Source organism: Misgurnus anguillicaudatus, chromosome 1, assembly GCF_027580225.2.
Source record: "Misgurnus anguillicaudatus chromosome 1, ASM2758022v2, whole genome shotgun sequence".
Classification (NCBI taxonomy): Eukaryota; Metazoa; Chordata; class Actinopteri; order Cypriniformes; family Cobitidae; genus Misgurnus; species Misgurnus anguillicaudatus.
This window is the reverse complement of record NC_073337.2, coordinates 19,992,217-20,018,630: the sequence shown is the minus strand read 5'-3', so window position 1 is coordinate 20,018,630 and position 26,414 is coordinate 19,992,217. Positions and strand designations below refer to the sequence as shown.

Sequence of the window (26,414 nt, the reverse complement as noted above, 5' to 3'; positions counted from 1 at the left end):
TTGTTTTTAATGACCCGCCCCGCATTAAAGTTAAAATTCCTTTACCCGACCCGCGGGTTACGAGACGACCCGCGCATCACTACCGCGCATCACTGATACCCATTACATTTGTGCTGCTAATGCAAAGCTTTGTTAATTGAGCTACAGTCAATCATTTTATATTTTAAGCACAAAAATCGTCAAATAGAAGTAACAGAAGTCAAAACAAATCTTAATATATATTTAAAGAACAAAAAATTGCATTAATGCCTTTAAAGGGATAGTCCATCGAAACAAACATTTGGTCATCGTTGTTACCCTGAAAATGTTGTTAGAAAACCTGTATGAATTTCTTTTATTTTCTGCTGAACACAAAGATATTTTGAAACATTTTTTCAACAAAGCAGATCTGGGGCACCATTGACTTTTCAAAGTAAAAAAACAACAACACTATGAAAGTGCCCTAGATCTGTTTGGTTATACATTTTTTTTTAAATATCTTCATTTGTGTTCAGCAGAACAAAGAAATGTATAATAACGATGTAAATAATGACAGAACGTTATTATATAACATATAATTTTATATAATTATTATATAAACACCAGTCTGGTGTTTGGATGCAGCCATATTTGAAGCCAATGCTTCTAGTTCAGACACATGCCAGGTTTGTTGCACCTCTTTAGCCGGCCAAGTCGCTCTTGTGGTGCAGCAGGCCTTAGCGCAAGCCTCTGGGGAGAGTAACAGTGTCTAATTGGATAACTCTTACTGTGATTCACCACAGTGCTCTGGTTGTTCTTGTCTGACACAGCCTGCCCTCCATTTGTTAAATTAGAAGGCTACGATGACAGCAGTGAGGGGAGCGAGGAGCAGAATGGAAATACATTTATAATCACGCACTTCCTCTTTAGTGCCGGCACAGCACCTAATGCTCCGTTTCTAAAACAGCGTAAGCTATACAGAAGCAGTAATTTTAGGTATTATAATGGCGCAATAATTAAGCATTGCAACAGTGCATTCAATGTATACATTTGTATTAGTATGTGTGTTCCCTGGGGATCAAAACCATGATTTTTCCATAACTTGAGTAACTTAAGCATCATGTGTGCTTAAGCAGTGGTGGATGTATCTATCAGAGAGAAAGGCAAATCATAATGCAATGTGACAACTTGAGTGAAAAAAATCAAAATCATCACAAGACGGTGAAAAAATGTGAATAATAAAAATTTAATTACTACTGTCAAGAGAGACATCCTTAAGCAAAGTAAGAGACACCAGAAATTTAACATGATCGGCTGAACAAGGTGGGATCTGATCAAGTTTGCAGATGCAGACTGAACACCTGAAAACTCCAGAATAGCATCTTTTTCTCATCAAGCGCTCACATTACCTTATCTGTGGCATGTATGTAATTATCTTGTCTTGCTTAATAATATTGCCATGGCAACAGCCACTGCTTCGCTCAAGTCTGGATCTGAGAAAAGCCAAGCATGATATAAAAACGTTAAAACTTCATTTAGGCCACTTTACTGGTAATAACAGAGAAATTATGATATATCCGATGGTTCAGGGAAGTCAAATTTCAGGACTTAATCGCTTCCACTGGAGGAAATTAAACGAGGGACCTTTAATTAAAATGTATTGTGCAACATGAAGAGAATGCGAATCGTAATAAATGCAGTAAGCTGTGTGATTTCATCATGATGTCAAGTATTAAAATAGGCTTAAGCAAGTAAATTGTTAGCAGCTGCAAACTTCACTAAGAGCTGCAATAAAATAAACAAAGGCCTAATAAGATTGCAATAATAATGTTTGCTAATATAAGTGGCATGAGTGTAAAAAAATCTAAATGGTGAACTAAAGAAAAGCTGTTGATAAACAACATGTCACAACATTTACCATCAGAAGTGCAAAAAATTCAGCATGAAGTTAAAACAACTTGGTTTGGCAGGCCAATTCAACCTACTATTGTAAGATTAAGTTAACATAACTTTTAAAAACAAGTTGATTTTTTAACTTCATTTATGATGTTAAAGTAACATGAAAATATTTATTGATTTGGACAAAACAATTATGTACATAACCCCAATGCATTGTGAGGTACAGCACAGTGTAGTGCCCTAGGGTGACCACATTTATGCCCCCACAATAAATATTTGAAAAGTCTAGTCATTCAGGGCTTACTTTTCGTTATTAGGAGCACTGTAGCCCCGACTGAAAATTTTAGGAGTGCAAGCAGAAAATTTAGGGCTCACCTTAAATCAGCCTGCAATGCGATTATTCACATTTTTCCCCAAATAACGGCATTACTGAAAAATACTAAATAGACTTAACTCTATGCAGTTGCTGCACATGAAACTTTTAGAATAGGAAGTTATGAAACGAAAAGATCATACACAACCCCCTTCACATACATATACAATAAGTTATATCCAGATACCATATTGATATTCTATCCAGTTTTTCCTAACTGGGCAATAAAAACCTTTATTTTAATCTGTAATGTTTTTATGTAGGCTAGAAGTTCTCCCGGTTTCTCAATCTCTCATCTCTGCAATGTTTCATTTTAAACCTGCGTTGGCGTGTCTTCTCACGGTTCAGAGTGTGATGTGTTGACTTTACCCAGGCTACGTAGACCCATCGGTAGATTCAACTGAGCGCACGATGACACAAAACGAATGACATGCAAATGTGCGGTAAAAACCCGATCGCGCATTCCGTATTTTTGTCACGGGTGCCCACACATGCACCAGTACTTGTAAAAACCCTGCTCGCGCTGTGTCAAAAACTCAATTTGGTCACAGTCTGGAGAGCGTGGTTTCCCCTCTATTGCTTGGTGCCCCAGGGCACTCACCCAATCCCGTCTATGGATAATCCGGCCGTGTGTAGCAGGGGTTAATTTTGACTAAATGCAAGTCTGACAACTCAAGATTCAATAACCTCCAATCTGTAATTCTTGCCTGTCTGAACATAAAACTACTAACTTTTGAAGTTAAAGGCAATGCACTAAACCAAAATATGTTTCCTTTTGGCCCTTTAAAGGAAGATTCCAATTATTATGAGAACATCTTTGGGTTTGATCAATGAGTCTCTATTTTAATAGTCTGAAACTGAAGAGCTGCATAGAAAAATGCGAAACTGTTTCTCTCCTAGATCACAAGAAAAGATTTGGCTTAACAAAACACGAGGGCACCCAAAATATTCTTTAGATGAGGCATCCCAATTAATTCTCTTTAGTCCGAATACAAGAAGAGGATTCTTTGAGAGCATCCAGACAGATGCAGACGACACGTGGCGGCGAGCTGCATTCACCCACCCTACGAATTTATCGAGCTTAAATGTCACAAGCAGACGGCTGCCCTTCTCAACCCCTGCGGAACGCTGTCACGAGCGTTGTAAAGCACACGAGAGCCCGGGGAAGCTATTAGAGCTGAAATCAACCCCCTGGTGATGGAATTATGCCCCAATAATGCCAGAAAAAGGCAGGAACAAGCAGAAAAACGAATGACTGTTGGAGCAAAGAATGTGTGAGGGGAAAGACAAGCGCTGTAATGTTCTGAACAATGATGTTGATGATAACCTAAGGGAGGATCATAATCAGCCACTGGCCTGTCCCAGGTTACGAGAATGATGGGCAGATCGGGCATGGCTTGGCAGGGCTAACGGACATCAAACGCCAATGAGCCCTCATCTTGAACAGGAAGCCAACTTCTCAGATTTGCACTGTCATAAGCGTGTTGTAATTACAAGTAGGCTCTTTTAATAGCATCGTTGAATATGGTTTGGCTCAGTGCACACTGGGATGTAAACCGCTCTCTCATCAGCAGCCATAACCCTGTTGCCCAGCAACCAGAAGAGTTCTAACATCTCCTTGCAGCAAATGTTTACATATTAGAGCGGCGTTGGCACCGACTGCACATGATGTTGAGAGGAACTTATAAATGGATTCCCTCAATCTACAGGGAAACAGCATTCAAATCAAACTATGTGATGAAAGCATGCAGGGGATTGTGGGACCGGAGGGCATTTCTGTGCGAGAGCTTCAGTTTGCATAACTTTCATTGCCCTATCTTCTCAGAAAATCAGGAATAAGTGAATCATCAGCTCCTCCTGTCATCCAAGACTCTTGTTTTGTGTGAAGTAGGTTTGGGAAGACGTCTTCCCTCATTAACAATAAAATACTTTTGGGAGGTGCATTGCAAACCTAGTCTTGCAAAGGTGGTTTTGTTTACTTCTCAGCATAGATTGGAAGTAGGATTGCCATGCAAACTGACCAACCACAGTTATCTTCTTTACATAGAAAATGGGTAAAATTTCGTGGATATCTTTCAGGAATTGCTTGCCACAAACCTCCAGAAATCTCTCTATAAAATCATTTTGGCCAGTCATGAAAACGTGCACCCCTTCCAGAAAAAGTAAAAGTCAGCCAAACCTCAAGTCTACGTCTGAACTATTGGTGCGCTGCCTGAGAAATATATCTCACAAAAAAGTATTTTGATCCAAAATCTAATCCAAGATCGATAAAAATTGTGAAACCTCAAGCGAGCAATAGCCTAGCAAGCAAAATCCTAGTTAAGTGCGAAACACCTGTTCTCCTTGGCGCTTTGACTCGATTTCACAGTCATGTACCACTATTGGACCTATTTTCTTATTCCTTTCAGTAGAAAGCAAAGCAAAACTTTTAATGAAACCTGACCAACACCTCTGAATACATTTCATTACGGAGGCTTTTGAACCTGACACCTGATACAGCAAACATCTACCACATCCCAATCCGCAGACAAGAGAGCAATAAAGAGAAAAGAAACACTTCCCAGTGCAAAAATCCATCAACACCTAGCTCTGGTGAATGCAAAGGCCATCGAGACAAAGAAGCGCTACCCCCAGCTTTGCTTTTTGACGTCCACAAGTCCTGAAGGGTTAATTATCTCCATTATCAAGTACGGTCTGGGAAATTCAAGCACGAACTAGGAGACCCCTGACATTCAGCGCCTCAGAACAAAGAGAACAATGCAGCTGTCTGAATCATGGGTTGCGATAGTGTTTTATTCCTCTTCAAACAGATCCACATCTGGGCGGGCTCATGCTGGTGGCCCTCGGCGAACAGCCAAATGAGGAAAATGGGGCACAACAAACCAAACTTGTCGTCTCTGATTCACCGCCACCGTTGCATTCAGTCAATCTGACCCACTGGGAAAGCGACAGCGTTGGACGTAAGGGTCAAACTGAGCTTTCCTGAAGGTGTCACTTTTAAACACGCCACACTCTGTTTACAGCGAGGTGACACTGTGGCAGTAAGGTGTGGGTGCCTGGGTGTATCTCCAAGGGAGTGTAAACAAGGAAGATTGACTTTTTACGCCAGGCATATGTTCAGTCAGGCGAGAAGATCTATGGATGCTCATTTCAGGTTGATAGCTACAGTTTTGCTCACAAATTTATATACTCCTTGCAGTATTTGCAAGACGTTTATCTTTTTTTTAAGGCACATGAAAATTTATTTCATGACAGATTTATATTGTACAAGACAGAATGAGCAAATATCCACATTATCCTGTTATTTATATTCAGTTGTTTACCCTCTGTAAGAAGTCTAGACTTTTTTAACAACTTTAACAATCTCAATTATCTTATGTTTGAGATTCTATATCTCTATTTTTTCAACTTAACTATCTTGCAAGGTTATGTAAACTTATGAGTACAACCTGCTTTTGAGAGAGATTTATCAATGACTTAAAAATGATAGAATGAGTGATAGAAATGATAGATTTAACTAGGAGGATGGAAACACGCTCTTTGCCACCTTGAGCAGTACATCATATTGCTTTCAGCACAGGGCCGTTCTCACTTTCTCGCCAAATGAGTGATAGAGGACAGAAGAAACAGCTGGCAGGACTGTGTTTGTCCACCAGGGCCGTCGTTTCTCGAGGGCCGTTTCGCCATAATGAAAATTAAGAAAGAGATTAAGATCCGGGACGAAGAGGGCTTCATCAATCAAAGCTTAGTGTGGAGAAGAGGACAAAATTGATAGTGCCCGAGACGGAGCCCTGCGGTACCCCCGAGCCAGAAACCAATTCAAGCAGCTCCCACTGTTTTTGGAAGCTCCGAGTCCATTTGTTCTGCCTGAACTAATGCAACATGACAACAGATTTGTGTATTCTCTTTGTTCACATACACGCTGTATGACAGGTTCTGGCCACAGCACAAGGCATGCTGGACAGAGAGGACAAGATATTTATTATCGTAGTGAAGCTGGAATGATAAGTGATTAATCTCATTCCTGGTCAGATGTGGGCCAGAGAAGTTTTTGTTACTAAGAGATTTTATCTGTTCTCTGTTCCAAAACCTAGTAAGATGCCTTAAAAAGCGCTCCCAAGGTGAAACTCCTGTTACTACATAGCTTGAACTTATGCAAGAAACAAGGTATTTCCAACCAAACTGACCTTCTCTTTTCTCTCTCTGGCGGAGTCCTCCGAAGAAACAAGGGTTTTGTAATAGGCGCTTCGCTCTGCGGTGAAGTGAACTTTAGACAGGGCGTTCTCCACAAGAGCAACTGAAAGATTCACGCCCTCAATATGAAGCCAGCCGATGAAATTCCCAGCCTTGTCCATGTTCTCCACTTCAACTTCCACCTAAAAGAAACAGGGAAAAGACAAAAGTTAATGTACGGTATAGGAGATAAGCTTACTTTCCACTACTGGCAGAAGAAGGGGGTGCCATTGTCTAAAGCAGACAGATCACTGGAGGAGACCAAGCTATCAATTGATGGTCTAGACAGCTCGTTCTTTATTCAACTCGGGGGGCTTTCAGGATACTCTTACCCATCTTATACACACACCAGCACACAAACTCCTCATCAGTGACATCACTGCTGGGCACGTCTTTCTCGCACAATTAAACGCGAGGTTGAGATTCAGCCTGGCGCTAACTTTAGCCTGACATTCTCAATTAAAGCAGTGACACCGGGGAACCACACCACTAATATATTACATTTGTCTCCAAGCACCGAGGCTGTTTATTGGCCAGTGATCAAAGAAGGCAGGCAAGGACAAAAAGAATATATTTCTGAGAAAGACAGAGATGCCAAGAGAAAAGAGAAAGGAAGATAGTGAATAGTAGCTAAATAGGGCTTGGCTCAATACTTCAATTAATATTTAAAATTCAATTTGGTTACCAGTTTAAAAAGAGTCACAAAAAATGTATAAAAATGTTAAGTAAACTTAAATATCACAATATTAATATCAAATTTTATATCACCAGTAAAATCATTATAAACATTTGATATATTGCCTTGTCCTGATGCTTAATACGGCATACGATTATACGTAGTTGCTCTTAACGAAAGCTCTTCCTGTTTATTATTAGGGTTAAATGAAAAGAGAAATCTCATCTTCTGGCCAAAATATAAAAATAATCCACAAGCAAAACATCATCCACATTATATGAGCTTGTGTTAAGTGGCTTTATGGGAAACAGGCAGGTGTTGTGAAAAGACACTCCAAAAGTCAAACGATTAAGAGTGCGGTTGTTCAGGCCCAGAGCCCCCTGGGAAATCTACTGGGAATTACTTCGGAAGCAGAGGCTGCGTATGCAGGGAGAGTAAAAGCTTTTTAATGAGGGCATAATCGCCACTTTGATTAAACACGAGAATGACAACCAACCTCACATTATGAGGGACAAACAACGACCCTCCCACACCGGGTCCCGCTAAGCGACGAACTAATGCTCTACACGGAAAGGTAATGGCTCTGGTCGGGTTCACGCTCGGAATGTTCCGGCAATCTGCGTTGGTCGTAGCCACGGGGCGAAATGTATTGGGTCTCTCACAGCCGGTTTTACACACCCCATGTACTTTACTGCTGGAACACAAAGCTCCGAGTTAATCTAAAGTGTACCGGCTATTTGAGTTCTAGTAAACAGGTTTTAGTTAATATTCCTACGTCCTCTGTTGATAACGTTAAAATACACTTTTTACATTACACAGAAAAAAGGATGGGGGGTTCCATGTCTTAAAGATGGGACTACGATGTTTTATTTTGTTGTAAGAGCAATGCAAGGGTGTTCTAAACTACCCAGTCTCACAAGGTTTCTAGATATAGTCACGTAATGTTTTTATTATTTTTTTTGTGATATTATCACAAATTTCCATGTTTTTTCGTGATCGTATAACGAATTCCTGTTTTCATGTGATAATCACGTATTGGTTACTGAAGGGCTTTTTCCTATGTTCAAACCATTGTTGCTTCGGTTTAGGGTTAGATTTGTTGCTTGCATTAGAATGTCACTTTATGTATTGGTTTACACAATTTTTCTGATTTATATGTCGCCTGACGTTTGGGTTAGAGTTGGGTTTGGGTAGGGATGTCATTTTATGTAAATCTAACCCTAAACCGAAGCGACAATAGTAAGGAAATAGGACAAAACAGTTGAGTAACCAATACGTGATAATGACATGAAAACAGTAATTTGTTATACGATCACGAAAAACACGGAAATTCGTAATATCACGGAAAAAAAATAAAAAATGTGCGTGACTATAAAACGAAATTTCGTGAGACTTGGCTGGTTCTAAATACATTTTCAAAGGTGTATATTAAATATGTGATCTGGATTGTTAAGTATTGACCCTGGGGCTGCAAAACGATTAATCGTGACATAATAGTTTATAAAAAAAATTCTGACTTATTTTTATATGTCGCCTGACGTTAGGGTTGGGTTTGGGTAGGAATGTCATTTTATGTAAATCGAACCCTAAACCGAAGCGACAATGGTAAGAAAATAGGACAGAATAAAAAATTTACGTGACTATAAAATGAAATGTTATACTTGAGTAACCAATACATGATAATCACATGAAATTCGTTATACGATCACGAAAAACGCGGAAATTCGTAATATCACAAAAAAAGAATAAAAAATTTACGTGACTATAAAACGAAATTTCGTGAGACTGGGCTGGTTCTAAATTCATTTTCAAAGGTGTATATTAAATATGTGATCTGGATTGTTAAGTATTGAACCTGGGGCTGCAAAATGATTAATCATGACATAATGTTGCAGAATAAAAGATTTTATTTACATCATGTGTGTGTACTGTGTATAATAATATGTATATTTAAGAAATATTTACATGTATATATACACACACACATATAATTTATATTATATAATAATAACCAATAATAGTAGTCCCATGGGAATATGCACATGCCTCCCTGCTTTCTTATCTTCCCATTTCGTTTACTAAATGTTTTGGTGATTTTTTTCGTAAGCTGAAAGAAGATAAGAGACTCCCAGATACAGATCAGAGGCCAGTCGACTATCTGCTAGCGTCCTCCATTACGCAAGCTAGACTTCTCGAGTCTCAATGTCAGATGAGGGAGTTTAAGTCATGATTTGGCAGCACACACAACGGGACAGTCCACAACTCTCTTAAGTGCCTCCATCCACCTGTCTAACACCATCTACCGCATTCCTACTGGTCCACACTTCACATAATACATTATTAGATGTCCCATTAACGTTTAAGGTTATTTGTGTGAGAGAAAGAGAGAGAGAGAGAGAATTGGAGAGGAAAGCTTATGGTCTTTATCTTTGCAAACAGATTTAAAATGCCCTGCTTATCCAAATACAAGGTCACTCAATATGATCTCTCGTACAATTGGGGGAAAGCGATAAACATTTCGCGTAAGCCCTAAAAACGCGATGACTTTATATGAATTTAATCCGAATGGCCCCAAAACCGAAGATTAATATCTTTGCCGTATGTATCTATTCTTTCCTGGCACAATATCATGATTAATACACGCATTTACAAAGAGAGTGAATGTGATTAAAGAGCTACAAAAGCTTTCCACACACATATCGTACCGGGATATTCAATCTACTACTATATATATATATCAACCTGTGCTCAAGGTTCGGCTTATCCCTTGCGGTGCATTACCAATTCAGTCAAGCCGAGAGGCGGTTAGATGGTTAAACCTCACTCAGGAGGCACAGTTTGTTTTGTTAAGAGGAAAATGGGCCGGATGCTTTAATTGATGTTGCATTCGCTCTGACCATCTATATTTGTCAATTCGCAATGCCGTGTTCCAACTAATGGACAAGCAATTTGTTCGGCACTTGACAAAATCACACCTCCAACCACGAGCTACTGGTGTCAGGAAAAAACAAACATGGGGGAATTTTACCGGGAAAGGTGGCCAGCAGGCTAACAGCTACGTGCTAAAAATATGCGTTTTAGTGTGAAAAATGGCCCTTTCGGTAAATCCGCACACAATCTCAACATTGAACCCTGGAGTGAAACTGGGCGTGCGACAGACTGGAGGCGGATATCTGGGCGAGTCAGGGCTGTGTGTTTTAGAGACGGCTGCCCACATTGGTGAACGCTGAACATTTCACCACAAACCAGACATAAACCACCATCACCTCCTTCTCTTTCAGTGCAAGTAAACAGATTAATATCACACCAACTCGGGTCCAGACTCGCACACATACTTTCATCCCACACAGCACTTGCTTGTACAACAAGAAAATACACCGGTACGCTAAGGGCAGGCCGAGTCTCAGATAGCCAGCCCAGATGGCTCCCAGTGGAGGTTTCCAGAGCCACTATGGCTCCCCGTGGAGGGAGCGTTTGAGCCAACATGGCTCCCGCTGGATCACAAATGGCTTCTGTAAGTGTGAAAAATGCCGCACAGAGAAACATTAAAAATGAATCGAGATTGATTTCCAGGGTGGATCGCTTTTTAGGGAAGAAACGGTCGCATTTGATGCAAAAAAGTATTTTGTTTTCGAGAGCTGAACATGTGTGAAAGATTCCTCACATTAACAGATGTTTTGGTATCGACTAGGGCTGCACGATTTGGGTAATTTTTCCCATTGCGGTTATTGATGCTAATATTGCAATGTGCGATTGCGATTATACTAAATGGTATCATGAGTCAACTTGATGGGTTTTAAGGAAAATCCACATACAGTTTAGCTAAAATGTGTATTTGTAAAACTAGAAATGCTTTCGTATTGCCACGTGATGTAGCAACTGCTCAGTGTCAGTAATCCTAAATCCAAAATACCGCCATACAACAGACAGAGTTTTTTTTTAGCTTCCAGATCACTGGTCAACCTCCTCTGCATCCATCTTCGCTCTGGCATAAGTGACGCCGCACACCACACACGTGCATGCCACATGTGCACTGCCTTTTTTTGTTCGTTTTTCTTTCTTTTTTTAAACAGCAAGGAAAATCATCAAACTGTTATCAGAAAGTTTGTGTTAACAAGTCCACACATTTATTTATTTAATACAATTGCAACATTTTGCTGTCATATAATCGCACAGGCTGTCATCGTGATTGCGATTAATTGTGCAGCACTAGTATCGACTTAGTTGTACTGCATATATCTCCAATGTTATTCATACAGATATTGCTATTTGCATATATTGCGGCTAAAAATCCAATAGCGATATGTTGGCTGCTCTCCAACCATCTCCAAATGTGATCTCAATAGATCATGCGTGCATTTATACCCAACTGCATGTTATTTGCCAGGTCTAAATACAGCTTTTTAGTCCAGACACACCTACAGCTTTTATCAAGGCTTAACCTTGCCTGAAAGCTTTCCTTCGGATGATATACACATTCCCCCCAAACACTACTGGCGTAATATACACACTCGCAGGACTCGTGCCTTCTCGTTTTTAATCACCAGACAGCCCTTCACAGACTTTAAATCTTATTTTATGGCACGGACCAATTACAGAGGGCGTCTCTCGTGCCCTAACTCAAAGCCCAATGCATAGGGAAGATATCCTGGCATGACTGTGCCACTGTAGCCCACCGTGTCTTTCCAACGACAGGCGGCTGACGCGTTTGTCACATCTCACCGCTTTGCTTATGTAAGCATAGTTTAGAGTAACATAAATTTACAAGCATGAATGTGTGTGGGGGTAAGCCTCCATTTTCATTATAAATAATGTGACCTGCAATGAAGGTGATTTTTGTATTAAGTTAGGGCACCTAGACTCAACCAAACACAAGAGCAATGTTACGCTACCGTGAACTTTGTGGTGGGCACTGAACTAGTCGTTAGTAAGGTGTTTGACAACTAAATCGAACTCCACCTCATTTTACTTAGAGATTGAGCGAGTGACATTAAAATAAACAGCCATGCAGACCATCAATATAACACACAAATTGTATATATAGTCAATGTTTCATTTTATATGCACACAAGGACTGGATGAAGTGGTGGTTGGAAGAAGGTGCAGTTTTATTTATACATGTTTGTGAGATGGTCGATGAAGGTGAACTTTCCCAGGTGTATAATATTACACCAGCACACACATCACAACTCGGGGGTAAAAGGGGGAGAATGTAGAAAATGAGTGTGTGCACGTGTATTGATCGGGCTTCAGGGCACATCCATCAGTGCTGTGGTCATGCCCGTCTGCACCGAATCTCTCAAACATTGGACCATTATCAGCACAGCAAACATATGCCAGGGCGGTCCATCACCAACACGCATGCACACACCGACAATATTCAATCAAATAAAGCAATAGGCGACCAGAGGCTGTGCATTACAACGATTTTACACTATACAGAAAAGCTGTTCTTGGACGTGACAAGAAGCCGACAGCAGCAACATCAATACGACAAAACCAATAAGCAGTCTTATTCATTATTAATACAACTGAAATTATTCAGCAGACTGGGTGTGATTGCCAAGAAGCGTAGCATTCGGACGCATTAATATCAAATTGTGAGGTCACAGGTGAGAACTTATAGTGTTGATCATTGCTTATCCAATCAGAACTGTTTCAGAAAAGTCAAACCGGTTTAATGATCTCCTATCGCCGCTTTTAACTGATGCAACTTTCAACTTCTTAACTCAAACTAAAATGAAAATGATCTTTATAGCCGCCTCCTTTAATCCTTATCTAAATTATGGATCATTCAAAAGGGCTACAGCAGACGTTTTACACCCTGTGAAAGCAGCTGCAATCAGGACCGACGTAATATTAGTCGGCCCACCGAGATGAACGAGAGGGAAATGTGTGTGTGTTTAAAGCGATAGCTTTTCTGTTAAAGAGGAAAATTGCCTCATCTGTGGCAATATCGACTAAAGTTTCAGCTGTAAGTAATGTTAATGGTAGTTGACGGCAGCACTGCAGTGTTTGTTCAATTTTATTACTATTTAATATTGTTGCAAATCAGCTTTGCACAAATATCACTCAATGACCCTCGGACTAAGTAAAGGACATAATAGACAAGTGACTTTTGTGCACTACACAGCAAATGTAGACATGGGAAGTTTGTATATTTTAACACTCTGACCAGCTACGATCAAACACAATCATGCAGGCTATGACTACAAACATGACAGTCCCTGTCTGCACAGCGCTAAGCGAGGCGAAGCGAGTTCAGAGGTTTCACTTAACCTTGCATAACCATAGCAACCGCGTCAAATGGTGGCACCATGTGGTGCCATCTGCGAGGTAAATGCAAAACAGGAAGGAGAGTCGGCCAGAACAGGAAGCAGATACAACAGATGGCCCCCGCGTTACGGTCTGCAATTGAAGTTCTTAAGACGCTTTGAAACACTGCGTCTGAGCACCTGGTCTCACAAACACACGCACACATTTGATTATCTTAATGAAGACATACCATAGACTTCTACTGTATACAATACCACCCCACTAGAAAGTTACTGTAAAAATATATTGGTCAATTATCAGTACTGGTCCAAAATGACATGCATGCCTTACAGTTGAAATACATACAGCCGTGAGAAGAATTAAGAAACCACTAAAGTTTTGCCTTTAATCACCCTTTTTAAGAGTATTGTGACCATTTCAGTCCAGCGTCTGTTGAATTCTAGCATAGCAAACGTCAAGAGTGACAAAAAGTCGCCCAATGGGAAAGTAAAAGGCTAGGGTTTCAAAATTCCAGCTGGAACTTTACATGGGAATATTTGGGAACAAACAATAATATATTGTAATTAATGGGAATAAACTGGTAATTTAAAAAAAAATTGCAAAGTTCCCTATAACAGGGAACTTAAATGTAGTTAAAAAATAACAAAATCGCACTGCTTACTGAATGGCCATTAAGGCCACACCACCTGCGTGTACTTGCATTTTTCCATGACATGTACAGATACTTTCTTGAATCCTTCACACAAAATAATGTCAAAATGTAGATCTTTGCATGTATTCATGTAAATAACATAAATCTGTTCAAAACTTCCATGTGCTGTGTGTTTATAGAATGACTTCTGAAGGGTTTTTGATCAAATAAATCCAGGCTTGATAAGCGCAAGCATCAGGATTCTTCAACATTTTTATTAACTTGCATGCAGGTCTGCTCCTGACCAACGAAATGTTTTTTTATGTTATGATATAGTTTATATACATTCCAAATAATTCCCATAAACTGCAATTAAAGGTGCAGTGTGTACATTTTAGCAGCATCTAGTGGTGAGGGTGCGAATTGCAACCAACAACTCAGTCCACTGCTCACCCCTCGCTTTTGAAACGCATAGAGAAGCTACAGTAGCCACCACCGGAAATACATGTCATCGACGGAGACAACTTTGTAAAAGTTTGTCCGTTAAGGGCTTCTGTAGAAACATGGCGGCACAAAATGGCGACTTACACCGAGAGTCCCCTTACGTGGATGTAGATAAAAACGTCTCATTCTAAGGTAATAAAAACATAACGGTTCATTATGAAAAGGTCTTTATACACCCCTGATAATACAGTTTTGTATATTATTTTGCATTTCTGTCATGAGATACTTTTAAAAATTACACACTGCAACTTTAAGTTTCCAATTTGGAATATTTCCAAAATTCCCCAGATTAAGTTCCCATGAAAAGTTTGAGAGATTTCACCCTTTGACAAATGTGATCAAAAACCAGTCACATCACAAATCACTCAGCCATTCTTTTCTCATTTGACAATGGTGTTAGTTAAAGGAAAACACCACCGTTTTTCAATATAGTACTATGTTCTTACTTCAACTTAGACTAATTAATACATCCCTACACTCTAAAAAAAACAAACGGTGCTATATAGCACCAAAACTGTTGATTTGAATCGCAACCACAGAAGAACCGTCCCCAGTGCCACACAGCACCGGTGAAGAACCGGTGAAGCACCTGTGTAGAACCATATAGGTGCCATATAGCACCACTATAGCACCACATTTGGTTCTGCGTGGCACTATGTGGTTCTGCACAGGTGCTTCGCCGGTGCTATATGGCACTGGGGGCGGTTCTTCTGTGGTTGCGAGCAAGGAACCACTTTTGGTGCTATATAGCACCGTTTGTTTTTAGAGTGTATACTTACTCGTGTAACTACTTATCTAACAGTCTTTAAAAAGGGAAAAATGGAAGTGTTTGGTGGCTTCTAAATTCATTACTGTTTGGATCCTAAGGAATGAATGGGGCCAGGCTAAATGCTAACACGTTCACAAAGCGCTGTGCAAAGATTAAGTGCACGCATTGAAAAAAGATAGGTATGTATTCATTTGTCAAAGTTGAGGTAAGAACATAGTAAATATTAAAACACTGTGGTGTTTTCCTTTAAGTCTAACCTAAAGAATGAATAAAACTAGTATTCTAATATTAAAAGTTTAACTTGCAGATAGCATTAGCGTTCGGTTTGTGAAACTGATTCCTTGGACATGTTACCAACAGGCATAAACTGTAGCAGTATTTACCAATGTCCGGTATATAAAAATTAATTTCCTAAAATTGTATATCCTAGAATTCCTCCTATACAACAGCATATGCACTAAACTCTGGTATTACAATCTAAGCCAGTAGAGGTTTCAGGGTGAATCCATAAAATGGATCAGCCTCCAAAACCCCCTCCAAAAAAAAAAGGAATGGATGGATCGATCCACTAATGTTGTAGATCTATTTTAGATGCAAATATATAGTTAATGGGGCTTTTAATCAAAAGAAAGCACACTCATAAAACAGCAGCCAAACAGTATTACTACAAGTATCAGAAATCAACAGTGGAAGAGGGTTTCTTCTTTAAACAACGACTTAAATCAATAGCTCAAGCTGCCGCCAGCGTGTGAGAAGACATTGATTTAGGGAAAGAGACAGCTCTGTTGAACCCCTCTCAAAAAAGGCAGAATTACGCATCACGCGAGATGGCGCCCCATAGGCACTTCCACCCATCAAACAGCCAAGAGGGTGACAGTAAAAGGTTTGATTTTTAATGCAGTCATGCAGCTACCAGAGGAATACTGTATTTGTAAGTGCATGTGTAGAAGTCTGTTTTTTTGGACTTTGCACTGACCCAAAAGGTGCACTAAATAAAGGCAGGAGTTTGTTAATGGGGTGCTCAATGAAGTGAACCGTTTTCAACTCCCACACAAAGGAAAAACTCGAGAGTTAATAAAAGTCCATGAAAGGTCGAGGGTCAGATTGACTTGAGGTAATGAAAGCGTGCAAAGTGATAAAGGACTAGAAAACAAAGAAACAACATTACATGCTACTGTAATACGGCAACATGTCCTCCAGAGTATTTTGTTTATGAATTCATTGTGCGCATATCACAGTGTATGTTAAAGAAAACTAGTTTTTTTGTTTGTGTCTGTGCATGTTTTCCTTCACATATTTTCCCAAGACACATAAATCAAACTGCTATTTTTATAGGCTTATATTAATATTCATTAAGATATTAATGTTGCAGAGAACATGCTGAAGTAGGTTAGTGTGTGACCTATTATTGACAAAAAAAAAAAAACATTTTTCGCCTATAGTGGCGTTTTCACCAACCAATTCCTGATGGTGTTAACGGATAACAGTATCATATGAATAAAATATATGAAAAAAGGTCATGTTCCTATGCTTCAAAAAGACAAAGTAGGTTTGGACTGGCCTTAGTTCAGCAGTGCATTAGACTGATGCACACATTTCAAACTTTTCTTCAAACCAGATATGCGAAGTGGTTTGTTTGCATGTATTGATGTGCGCTTCAGAACGCATGCATCAATATTGCGGTCATGCAAACCGAATCTTTCAAACGCAGGCCTTGTAATCTGCATGCCAAAGCAGATAAATTGCCCATCACACATGCACACACACCTATGCACGCACACACCTGTCCAGTCCTCAGAATGAAGCCTCTGCCTATTGCTTAAAAATATAAAGCAAACTATAACAAGAGACAAATGAGAAAGTAAATGAAGGTAATGAAAATCTTGTATCACCGTCAAGCCACTAAATGACCTGGCAGACAGGATGTGAACGTAATGTAAATTATTGCGTGACGTGGGAGGAATTGATGTATTTTATCTCCTTTGCATGTCACCAAAGCCCTATTCAGACGGGACCGGTCGTCCCCAAGGAGGTCGGGTAAATCCGTGCTTCACAGAGGCACTTTGTGCTTACAATTCAATACGAATCGAACTGCATTCTTCTCACATAGCCTCGATAAATAAATAAAAAACTATGGAGCAAATAACCTAAAGTATTTGTCAAACTGAGAATTCCTTAGAGAATCATTCTAATCCCATCCCAACCCGGAAAGCATTATTTTCTCAGATTCTCATTTACTTTGACCTTCAACGAATACTGTAACTAAAATAAATTCTCATCGCGCCTTCATTACAAATTCAGACCTTTTAATAACTTTCCAGGGTAAACGCACAATAACGGGTTTAAGTTTTTCAAAGAAAAACGAATAAATGAGAGCTTAGAGTGACCACAGTAGTGGCAACTACAAAACTAATCCTGTCCAAATGGTGCTTAAGGGCTTTGCTACCGATATCTGGATTACATAAATAAGGTGAGGGCCTTTTAATGCAAAGCATCCACTTTCTGATGTGTTAGGAAGAGAGACAACGTGCATAGTAAATTACAGGACAATGCTGGTAAGAGATAAGGAATTTAAACCAATGAGCATGCGTTAGTGGCATTGACGTAAGCTGTCCATTTAAACGCTGCATTTTAAACAGTTGCATAAAGCTGCCTTAATACTGTGCAAACACATGCGTGACGACAAATCCCCTTTTTAACAATACACATGCATGCAAACACTTAGCGAGTATTAGAGTATGCAAGTGTCATTGCATGCTCTGGAAAAGGATTATGTGTACACAAATCCTGCCAATGTACGTACTATGTGCATTTGCTGAATAGAAAGCATGGACCTTTTAAAGGCACATGAGCATTTATTGTAATGCCCCCCCCAGCCTCTGTGGGAACAGGTCAATAGTGAGTCGATGGGACTCGTGGAGCTGTGGTGGTCCCCTCTAAATGACCTACATGGCTTTGTAGACCAATCAATTGTAAACACGGCATGCCTCTTCATAAAGATGATGCATTTCTTATTTGGCTCCGCAAGATCGGAGATACAATCCAGGCTTGGGTCAAAAAGGGACCCATTGGGTTATTATTTAACTTATACTGGGTTGATTCAACCAAAAATGCTCAAAGAAGGGTCAAATATAAACATTTCTGGGTTAATTTAACCGAACTGTTGGGTTCGTCCCTTTTTGACCCAATGGTGGGCTAAAAATAAAAAATGCTGGGTAATTTTCAACCCACTGTTGGGTCAAAAAGGGATGAACCCAACCGTTAGGCTGTTATATAACCTTTCCTGGGTTAATCCTTTTTGACCTAACGGCAGGTTCAAAATAACCCAGCAATTTTAAGTGTGTACCTTTGCGGACCTGTGCGACTATCGCCATGGTCAGATTTTTTCAGATCATACCGTCTCCTATATAAATTCCATAAAGCCGGGAATCCGTCTGAAATCCTCAGTGTCCGGCTGGGGGGGACATGTGGTCACACATCATAATAAAAATGTATCCTTCATATCCTCTCTCTTAAGCTGGTCAATCTGTCCCAGCACACAACAAAAACCAGCAGGGGAGGGCGGAAAAATCAATAACCCTGATCTCTCTCCACAGGGGTACCTGTATTGCTCTCTTTACCTCGGGAGCTCAATGCCAAACTCCATTGGGTAGCGAGAGGTCAGGTGACTGGAAAATGTGATTCATCTTTGTAACTATGGTGATCAAAGAGAAAAGACGACCCATAGTGTGATAAATATTTAAATGATTTTTGTTGGACCACTCCAGGATAATGAACAACAGTGTGAAAAGTCGACGAGCGTAAACTGAGAGATCCGATTGGAGGCCGGAACGACTGAGTGAGCTTCTGCGCGGACTCTAACAGCTCGGTTGTTAAAATCAATGATAGCAATAACTGCGATCCATCTCTTTCACAGCTGCCCTTACCTCGGGATCGATGCATATTGAGCCTACATTGGAAAAATTGCTAATATCAAAGATCATTTCCTTAACGGAGATGACGAATCAGAACTGAAGATTTGGTTAGCAAATAAAGTATCCATCCCCATTATAAAGAAACAACGGCACTAACCAACTCATTTCTGCTGAGTGAGCACCAACACCGATGGTAATATGTGGTCTGCACTATTATAGATGTTAGAAAGGTTATAAGAAAAACAGTTTTGGGGAGTTGTCCAAAAATCTGTCACCGAACACATTTAAGGGTGGGAAATGATTTGAAATTGTATTAAGCCACATTATTCCCAAAAGAAGGACATTCCCATTATGTAAGAGATGTGCATACATAGACCATGATCCTAGGTCAAGGCAATTCAGCAAAGTAAAATACAATGATGACTTTAAAGGCCTTGGCGGTTTTGAAAGTGTGATGAATGCTTTACGGCTCTCTATTATTTGAGAAAATGCTGTAAATGCTCAGACCGCAAAGCTTTTCACTTCATTTACTATGTAGCTGCGCATTAGGAAGTCACGAGGTGGATTGTTTTCAAGTCCGTGATAATGTAGACCATAAAATCAGGAAAGCCATAAAAATGATAAAGGGTGCAGAAGAATGTATCCTTAACATCAGGGTGACATTTCTCATCGAACGCAGCTGTTATTTGGATGAGCGTGTTGGAAGGAGGGGAGACGGCAAGCAGCAGGCAATCATGGGAAGCACATCACTATTTATCTAAAGCTCTCTTTCCACCAACTCTTAGAATGATGTGCCAAACCATTGTCACTCAAAAGGCCATTCGGCCCATCCTGCACTGACAGACAAATGAGAATTGAATGAAACGACACAGAACAAGGGACGGGTGAAAGGGTCGGGGGGTTGAGAATCACAAGTCATTTTTCAGTGTCTGTCGTAAAGCCAGAGTCAAACCAGTGAGGCATGGTGCGATAAGACGAAAAACCTGCCACACAGACAAACATATCACACTGAGGGGTGAAGTCAAAATGTAAAGGTAAAACTAAAAAATAAAATCAAAAACCAGGAGAAATGCAAAGGAGAAAAGGGTCGGTCTCAAAACCAGACACTGAAGAACATATATCTTGTACAGAGCAATTGGCCAAATTAATGAGCTGGAATATATGTCAGTGAATTTCCATTTGTCACGAAATGGCCTTTGGCCTTCCGATGTTCTCAGGAACTTGCTCTCCTGTTTGACAACAGCAGATTTTTACATTCCCGGGAACCATGTTATCAAATGGAAAACCTTTGTAATCAATCGCTTTACATGGCAAGAATCGCTTTCAAACCCAAAGCCCGAATAATCCTCGCACGGACTGACCATTAGCATTCAATCCATATGGACTTCTAAAGGGAAAAAGCTCTTAATAGGTGTTGTGTAACATTTCAAATGTCACAGACAATTCAATACTTCAGTTTTGCAGAACTGTGCAAACACAATGGCCCGTAAATGGTGTCTATATTGAGAGACGGTTAAGAAACAGCTTTACAGTCGCATTTGTACCTTCTAATCAAATATGGCTGGTCAACCAATACAATTACAACGTGCTGATCTTTCAGTCAGGACGCGCTTTATGCGTGCATGGCCCACTTTAGAGTGACCTATGCCTGGTGAACTGGTCACACTGAGCTACATAACATCTGCACCTGTTTAAAGGGACAGTTCATCCAAAAAAGAAAACTGTGTTAACCTTTAATCACCCTTGTGTTGTTAAAAACATATATGAGTTTTATTAAACACAAAAGAAGATATTTTAATCAATTATGGTGAGCACACAGTTGACGGTAACCAGTGCCTTCCATAGTATGTGTTTTCCTACTATGGAAGTAAAAGGGTACGTCTAGTGTGTGCATACCACCTTTTTTCAAACACATGTTAAAGGATTAGTCTATTTTCTTAAAAAATATCCAGATAATTTACTCACCACCATGTCATCCAAAATGTTGATGTCTTTCTTTGTTCAGTTGAAAAGAAATTATGTTTTTTAAAAAAAACATTCCAGGATTTTAAATGGACTCCAATGGACCCCAAAACTTAACAGTTTAAAATTGCTGTTTCGAAGGACTCTAAACGATCTCAAACGAGGCATAAGGGTCTTATCTAGCGAATTGATCATTTTTGGCAATAAAAATACAAATATGCACTTTAAACCACAACTTCTTGTCTTCCTCCGGTTGTGTGAAGCGCTAGCATGACATCCCGTAATTGCGTAATGACGTTGAAAGGTCGCGTTACATATATGAAACGCACATTTGCGGACCATTTTAAACAAACTAAACAACAATGTCGGAACGGTCCTCTTTCTCCACACTTGTAAACACTGGGGTGTAGTTTCGATACGTCATCCGTGACCTCTTGACGTGATGACGTATTACGTGAGGTCGGAGAAAGATGAGAAGTTGTGGTTTAAAAGTGCATTTTTTTGCCAAAATTGACAATCGTTTCGCTAGATAAGACCCTTATGCCTCGTTTGGGATCATTTAGAGTCCTTTGAAACTGCAATTTTAAACTGCATTGAAACTGTTGGGGTCCATTAAACTGAGAAAAATCCTGGAATGTTTTCCACAAAAAAACTAATTTCTTCTCGACTGAACAAAGAAAGACATCAACATTTTGGATGACATGGTGGTGAGTAAATTATATGAATTTTAAGAAAATGGACTAATCCTTTAACATCAAGTAAATTGTACCAGGTTGTACATCCATATGTCATATTGCTCAACAAAACTGCGTAGGACAAGTTTTTATTCACTGATCGAGAAGTGATTGAATGATAAAATCATGCAATGTTTGTGAACACACAACTTTTTTTTACATGCACCGATTAATACTAAATTAGACAGGTCCTAAAGAAAACCATCAGTCAAATACAAGTTTGGGTTGCATGGGTATTAATCAATAAGAAAAACCTCCCAAACTCTCCTCGATCCAGAAGAAACAATCGACTTCTTGTCAAAACCAATGCTGCACCTACAAACAGCTTCAGAATGAGAGGCGGCAGAAAGAGCGACGGAGAAGAAAACCGTTCGTTCTTTTTTCGTAAACCCCCCAAAGACTGCGAGACGCACAGATGCTGCTAATCAGCCAGAAAGAGTCAGTCTGCCCGAACATAGACACACACTGACTCTCAAATCAGGGAGAAGCGTAAAGGCGAAGAAGGGCAGCGGGGAGAGAAGAGAGTCAGAGATTCAATACTGGGATGCCTGCCTGAAGGTGGTGATGAAACCCGGCTCAGTAACGCAGTCATACATGCTATACACGCGACTAAAATCAAAATGTTACTACTTGAAAACATATATAGGGGCAACACGGGAAGGCTAACCACTGAACCATACAGAGAATGAAAGACAAAATACGTGTCAAATAAGTAGTATAAGTTCAAAACGTACATCTAATGCAGAAGATGGTGTGGTAACAAAACAAAAACAGGACAGAAGTAAAAGCCCAGTCAGCATTTACACCAGTGGCATTGGGAGTTGTGTGCTTATTGGTAAGCTGAAGCAGCGCTGAGTGGCAACGGTTATGTAACATTGCGTCAACAGGGTTATGCAATCGTGGTTCACTGGTGTTTGCTGATTAAGTTAGCTGGCTTTTGTTGTTCATTACATTTTACATTTCCATTTATCCAACTGGGAATTAATTCTATACATTGTTTTATGAGAATGTGTGTTCCTTGGCGATCAAACCCATGACCTGAGCCACAGGGACACCATTACAAGCTCATCTCAGCCAATCACAAATTGTGAAAGCAGATGCATAGGATGCCACCATTTGCCACCCCATATAAGTGGATGAATAAGAGTTTATTTAATAGGGAGAGTGAGGTGCATTACTAAAAAGTCAAAATTGTTCTGGCCTAAATATCAAACTTAAAATTCACCCCTTCAATTAACCAAAGATGAGTCAACGTGAACTCAAGCGGCTAAGCACAAGAGGGATATGTAGCCGTTTCTAGACACGTAAGACAAACTCTGATAATTACATGGCTCTCTAGTTTCTGACAACTACATCAGACGTATTATTTAAAATTTATAATAAGAAAATGAGCACTGATGACTATCATAAGCATTCAACCCCAGACAGGCTTGACAGGTAGATTGTGGGTGTCTTCTTGACGTTTCTATTCTAACTATTTTTTAACTGTACGCGAGTGATTTTTTTGTGATTTACTGTTTTCCACATAAAATCATCCTACATGATACAGATAATTTTTTAACCTTGAAATCTCTGATATTGACTGAGTAAGGTCATATAAAAGATTAAAATCAATATGTTAAATAAAAATCAGTTAATTTTTAATGCGACTAATCTCATATTTCGATACGAGACTTTAGCCTGAATTTCACGGAAAGGGTTGCATACAAAATATATATTTAAATTTATATATTTAAAATATACAGTACTGTGCAAAAGTCTAATGCTGCGTTCACACCAGCCCGGTAGAGGCATCAAGCGCGAGTGATTTCAATGTTAAGTCAATGTAAAGACGCGTTGACGCGCGTCTGGAGGTTTTGCGGCGTGAATGAGGCGTTTAGCGAGACGCGGTAGACGCGATTCCGCCTCATTCGCACGTTTAGTTCACGCAAATGGCGCGAATTGAGCATTGCCGCGGGAAATGCTCGAGTTGAAAAATTTGAACTTTGGCGGAAAAATGCACCACGTTAACCAATCAGGAAGCAAGCGAAGTTGCAGAAGCCCCTCCCATGACGCGAATTTCCACGTGAATGTCTCGATGAATAGAATTTCACGCGATAAAGAAGCGAGTACACTCAAAATGTTCAAGCGTCCAACTACGCACGGTAGACGTGAATTTGACACCTCAAACGCGTCTGGTGTGAACCCAACATAAGGCCAATATGCTACCATTAGATTTGTTGTTTTTGCAATGTTATAATGATCATACATAATTATTTCTCAGTGCCTTTATTAGAATACAACCAGAAAATACAGGAAATGTGTATGTAGTATTAAAAACTGTATCAAAGTATAAGCTGAAGTGTCAAGTATTTACGGTAAACTCCCCTTTCACTTAAGCAATAGGAAACCGTACAATCTTTTAAACCTAAATTAAATTAAATCCTAATTTTTTTAATTCTAATTGAATGATTTCAGTCTCCTCAAAAAAAGCTCAGGATGTGTTTCGTGCCAAGAGAGGTCACACTAAATACTGACCGATGCCTAAAGAAGACATTTAGTTCTGAAAATTGTTTTGTTATTAATTTTGTGTACATATTTCCTGCATTTCCTGTTTGTATCTTAAAAAAGAGTGAAAAATAAATATGGATGGACATTAAAACTTTGCTAAAACAACAAAGCTGGTGATGGTGGCCCAAGACTTTTGCACAGTATTGCACATATATGCAATATGGTGGTGTGCATCTAAAGTGACATACGGTTCATTCAGAGCACGTGTAAATATGCACTACTTTCCAAAGGTGAAGTTTGTAATTCCTGAACCTCTTATCACCAATGTAATTTTTAGGTCTTTGGAGATTCCCCTCTTGCAATTATGAAAACTTCTCTTACGTAAACCTTTTCTTCAGCTGGGGGCACAGACCTACGCTTGTGCAGTGTGTATACACACACACACACACACACACACACACACACACACACACACAAAAGATATGAAGTGACGTAGGCCCTGTCATGTGCAGCTCTGGGGATGAGTGGAGTTTACTCTCTTTAACACTAATTTTTTCTTTTCTTCGCTTATTTTCATGTATCCTGTCTAATGTTGTGTGTGTTCCTCAGTGGAAGGATGAAGCAGCAAAGGAACATGCACTGCCTGCAGACAAGGCTTTCAACAGAGAGAGAGAGAGAGAGAGAGAGAGAGAGAGAGAGAGAGAGAGAGAGAGAGAGAGAGAGAGAGAGAGAGAGAGAGAGAAATTACCTGCACATGGCACTGCAAAAATTATGTTCAATAGAGAATGTCGTGGGGACAACATGAAAGAAAATACAGAAAGATTCATAATCTTGTTTTTCAACTGTCTGTTTACACCTGTTCATCTGGCAAGTGGTAAAATCATGTTTGTTGGATCTGTCAGACAGCAGAGTCAATATCTGGGGTATTTACCCTAGTCATAGCAATGCAACAAAAATCTGCCTGATCTCCTCATTGAAAGCTAGTCCTGTCCAAAGAGACTGTCAATTTTTTAAGAAAAAAAGGAAAACTGGAAATAATCCATCATAACATCTTCCTGCGGTGCAAGATCTCATCAGGCAACGCAAGTACCAAAGACAACACCGTATTTACACATTAATTCAACAGATCATATGTTTGCTTATTTACTGTCACACATATTTAATTTAATTTCAAACCAATTTAGATTCTTAAAATTGGATTACACTGTATATACTCTGGTTAGACTTCAAACAACTAAACAGATTTAAGCCTCATCAAAAGCTAAAACGAGATATTCAGAGGCATTTTGTAGGAATATCCTGCAGTGGGGATTCCTTCAGAAACACATAATATCAAATGACAACACACGTCTCAGTGTGTGTGGGCCAGGGGTTCATCGGTGCAATCATATAACATTTAAAACCATGTTACAATGTCGTACCAGAGAAGAAATACAACCTACGGCTCTGTCGGGATGAGGAAAACCCACATTCCCGAATATAGACAAACAGAATAAATATAGCATGCGCAGTGGGCTTGTGCATGAAGGACACTGATCTAGCCCTTAGCAAGAGCGTCTCAATTTTAAAATAAGCTCATCTTAAAATACTATATTATGCAGAGACCTCACAAGAGCAGTCAAGAACGGCTCAACATTTCACGCATGCTATTACTCAATGTCAAGGTAGTTTGCATTCTTGACCCAGTGCTGACTGATGAATACAAAAAAGACCAGGCACACATGTATGATATATTGTCAATTTACACTCGCAATGAGTTAATATATCTATATCGAATAGTAATCACATCTGTATTACATAATTATAGCATATTTTGTTTATATATATTTAATAAAAAATGGATAGATGGTGAGTGCATGCGAGTTTATTTAATATATAATAATTAATTATAAAATATTTTATATTTACATATATTTATGTATATATGTATGTATATATTTAGAAATATATAAATATATAAATAAATAAATAAATAAATAAATAAATATATAGAAA

At 39.5% G+C, this 26,414-nt stretch overlaps 1 protein-coding gene across 1 annotated transcript in view; it reads right to left on the bottom strand.

Annotated features, from left to right (window-relative positions):
• snd1 (staphylococcal nuclease and tudor domain containing 1) overlaps nt 1-26,414 on the bottom strand; it is a 209,615-nt gene that overhangs the window by 62,668 nt on the left and 120,533 nt on the right. The window contains exon 17 of the mRNA XM_073867828.1: nt 6,418-6,606. Coding sequence (XP_073723929.1) covers nt 6,418-6,606 — 189 coding nt within the window. The remainder of the gene's footprint in view (nt 1-6,417; nt 6,607-26,414) is intronic.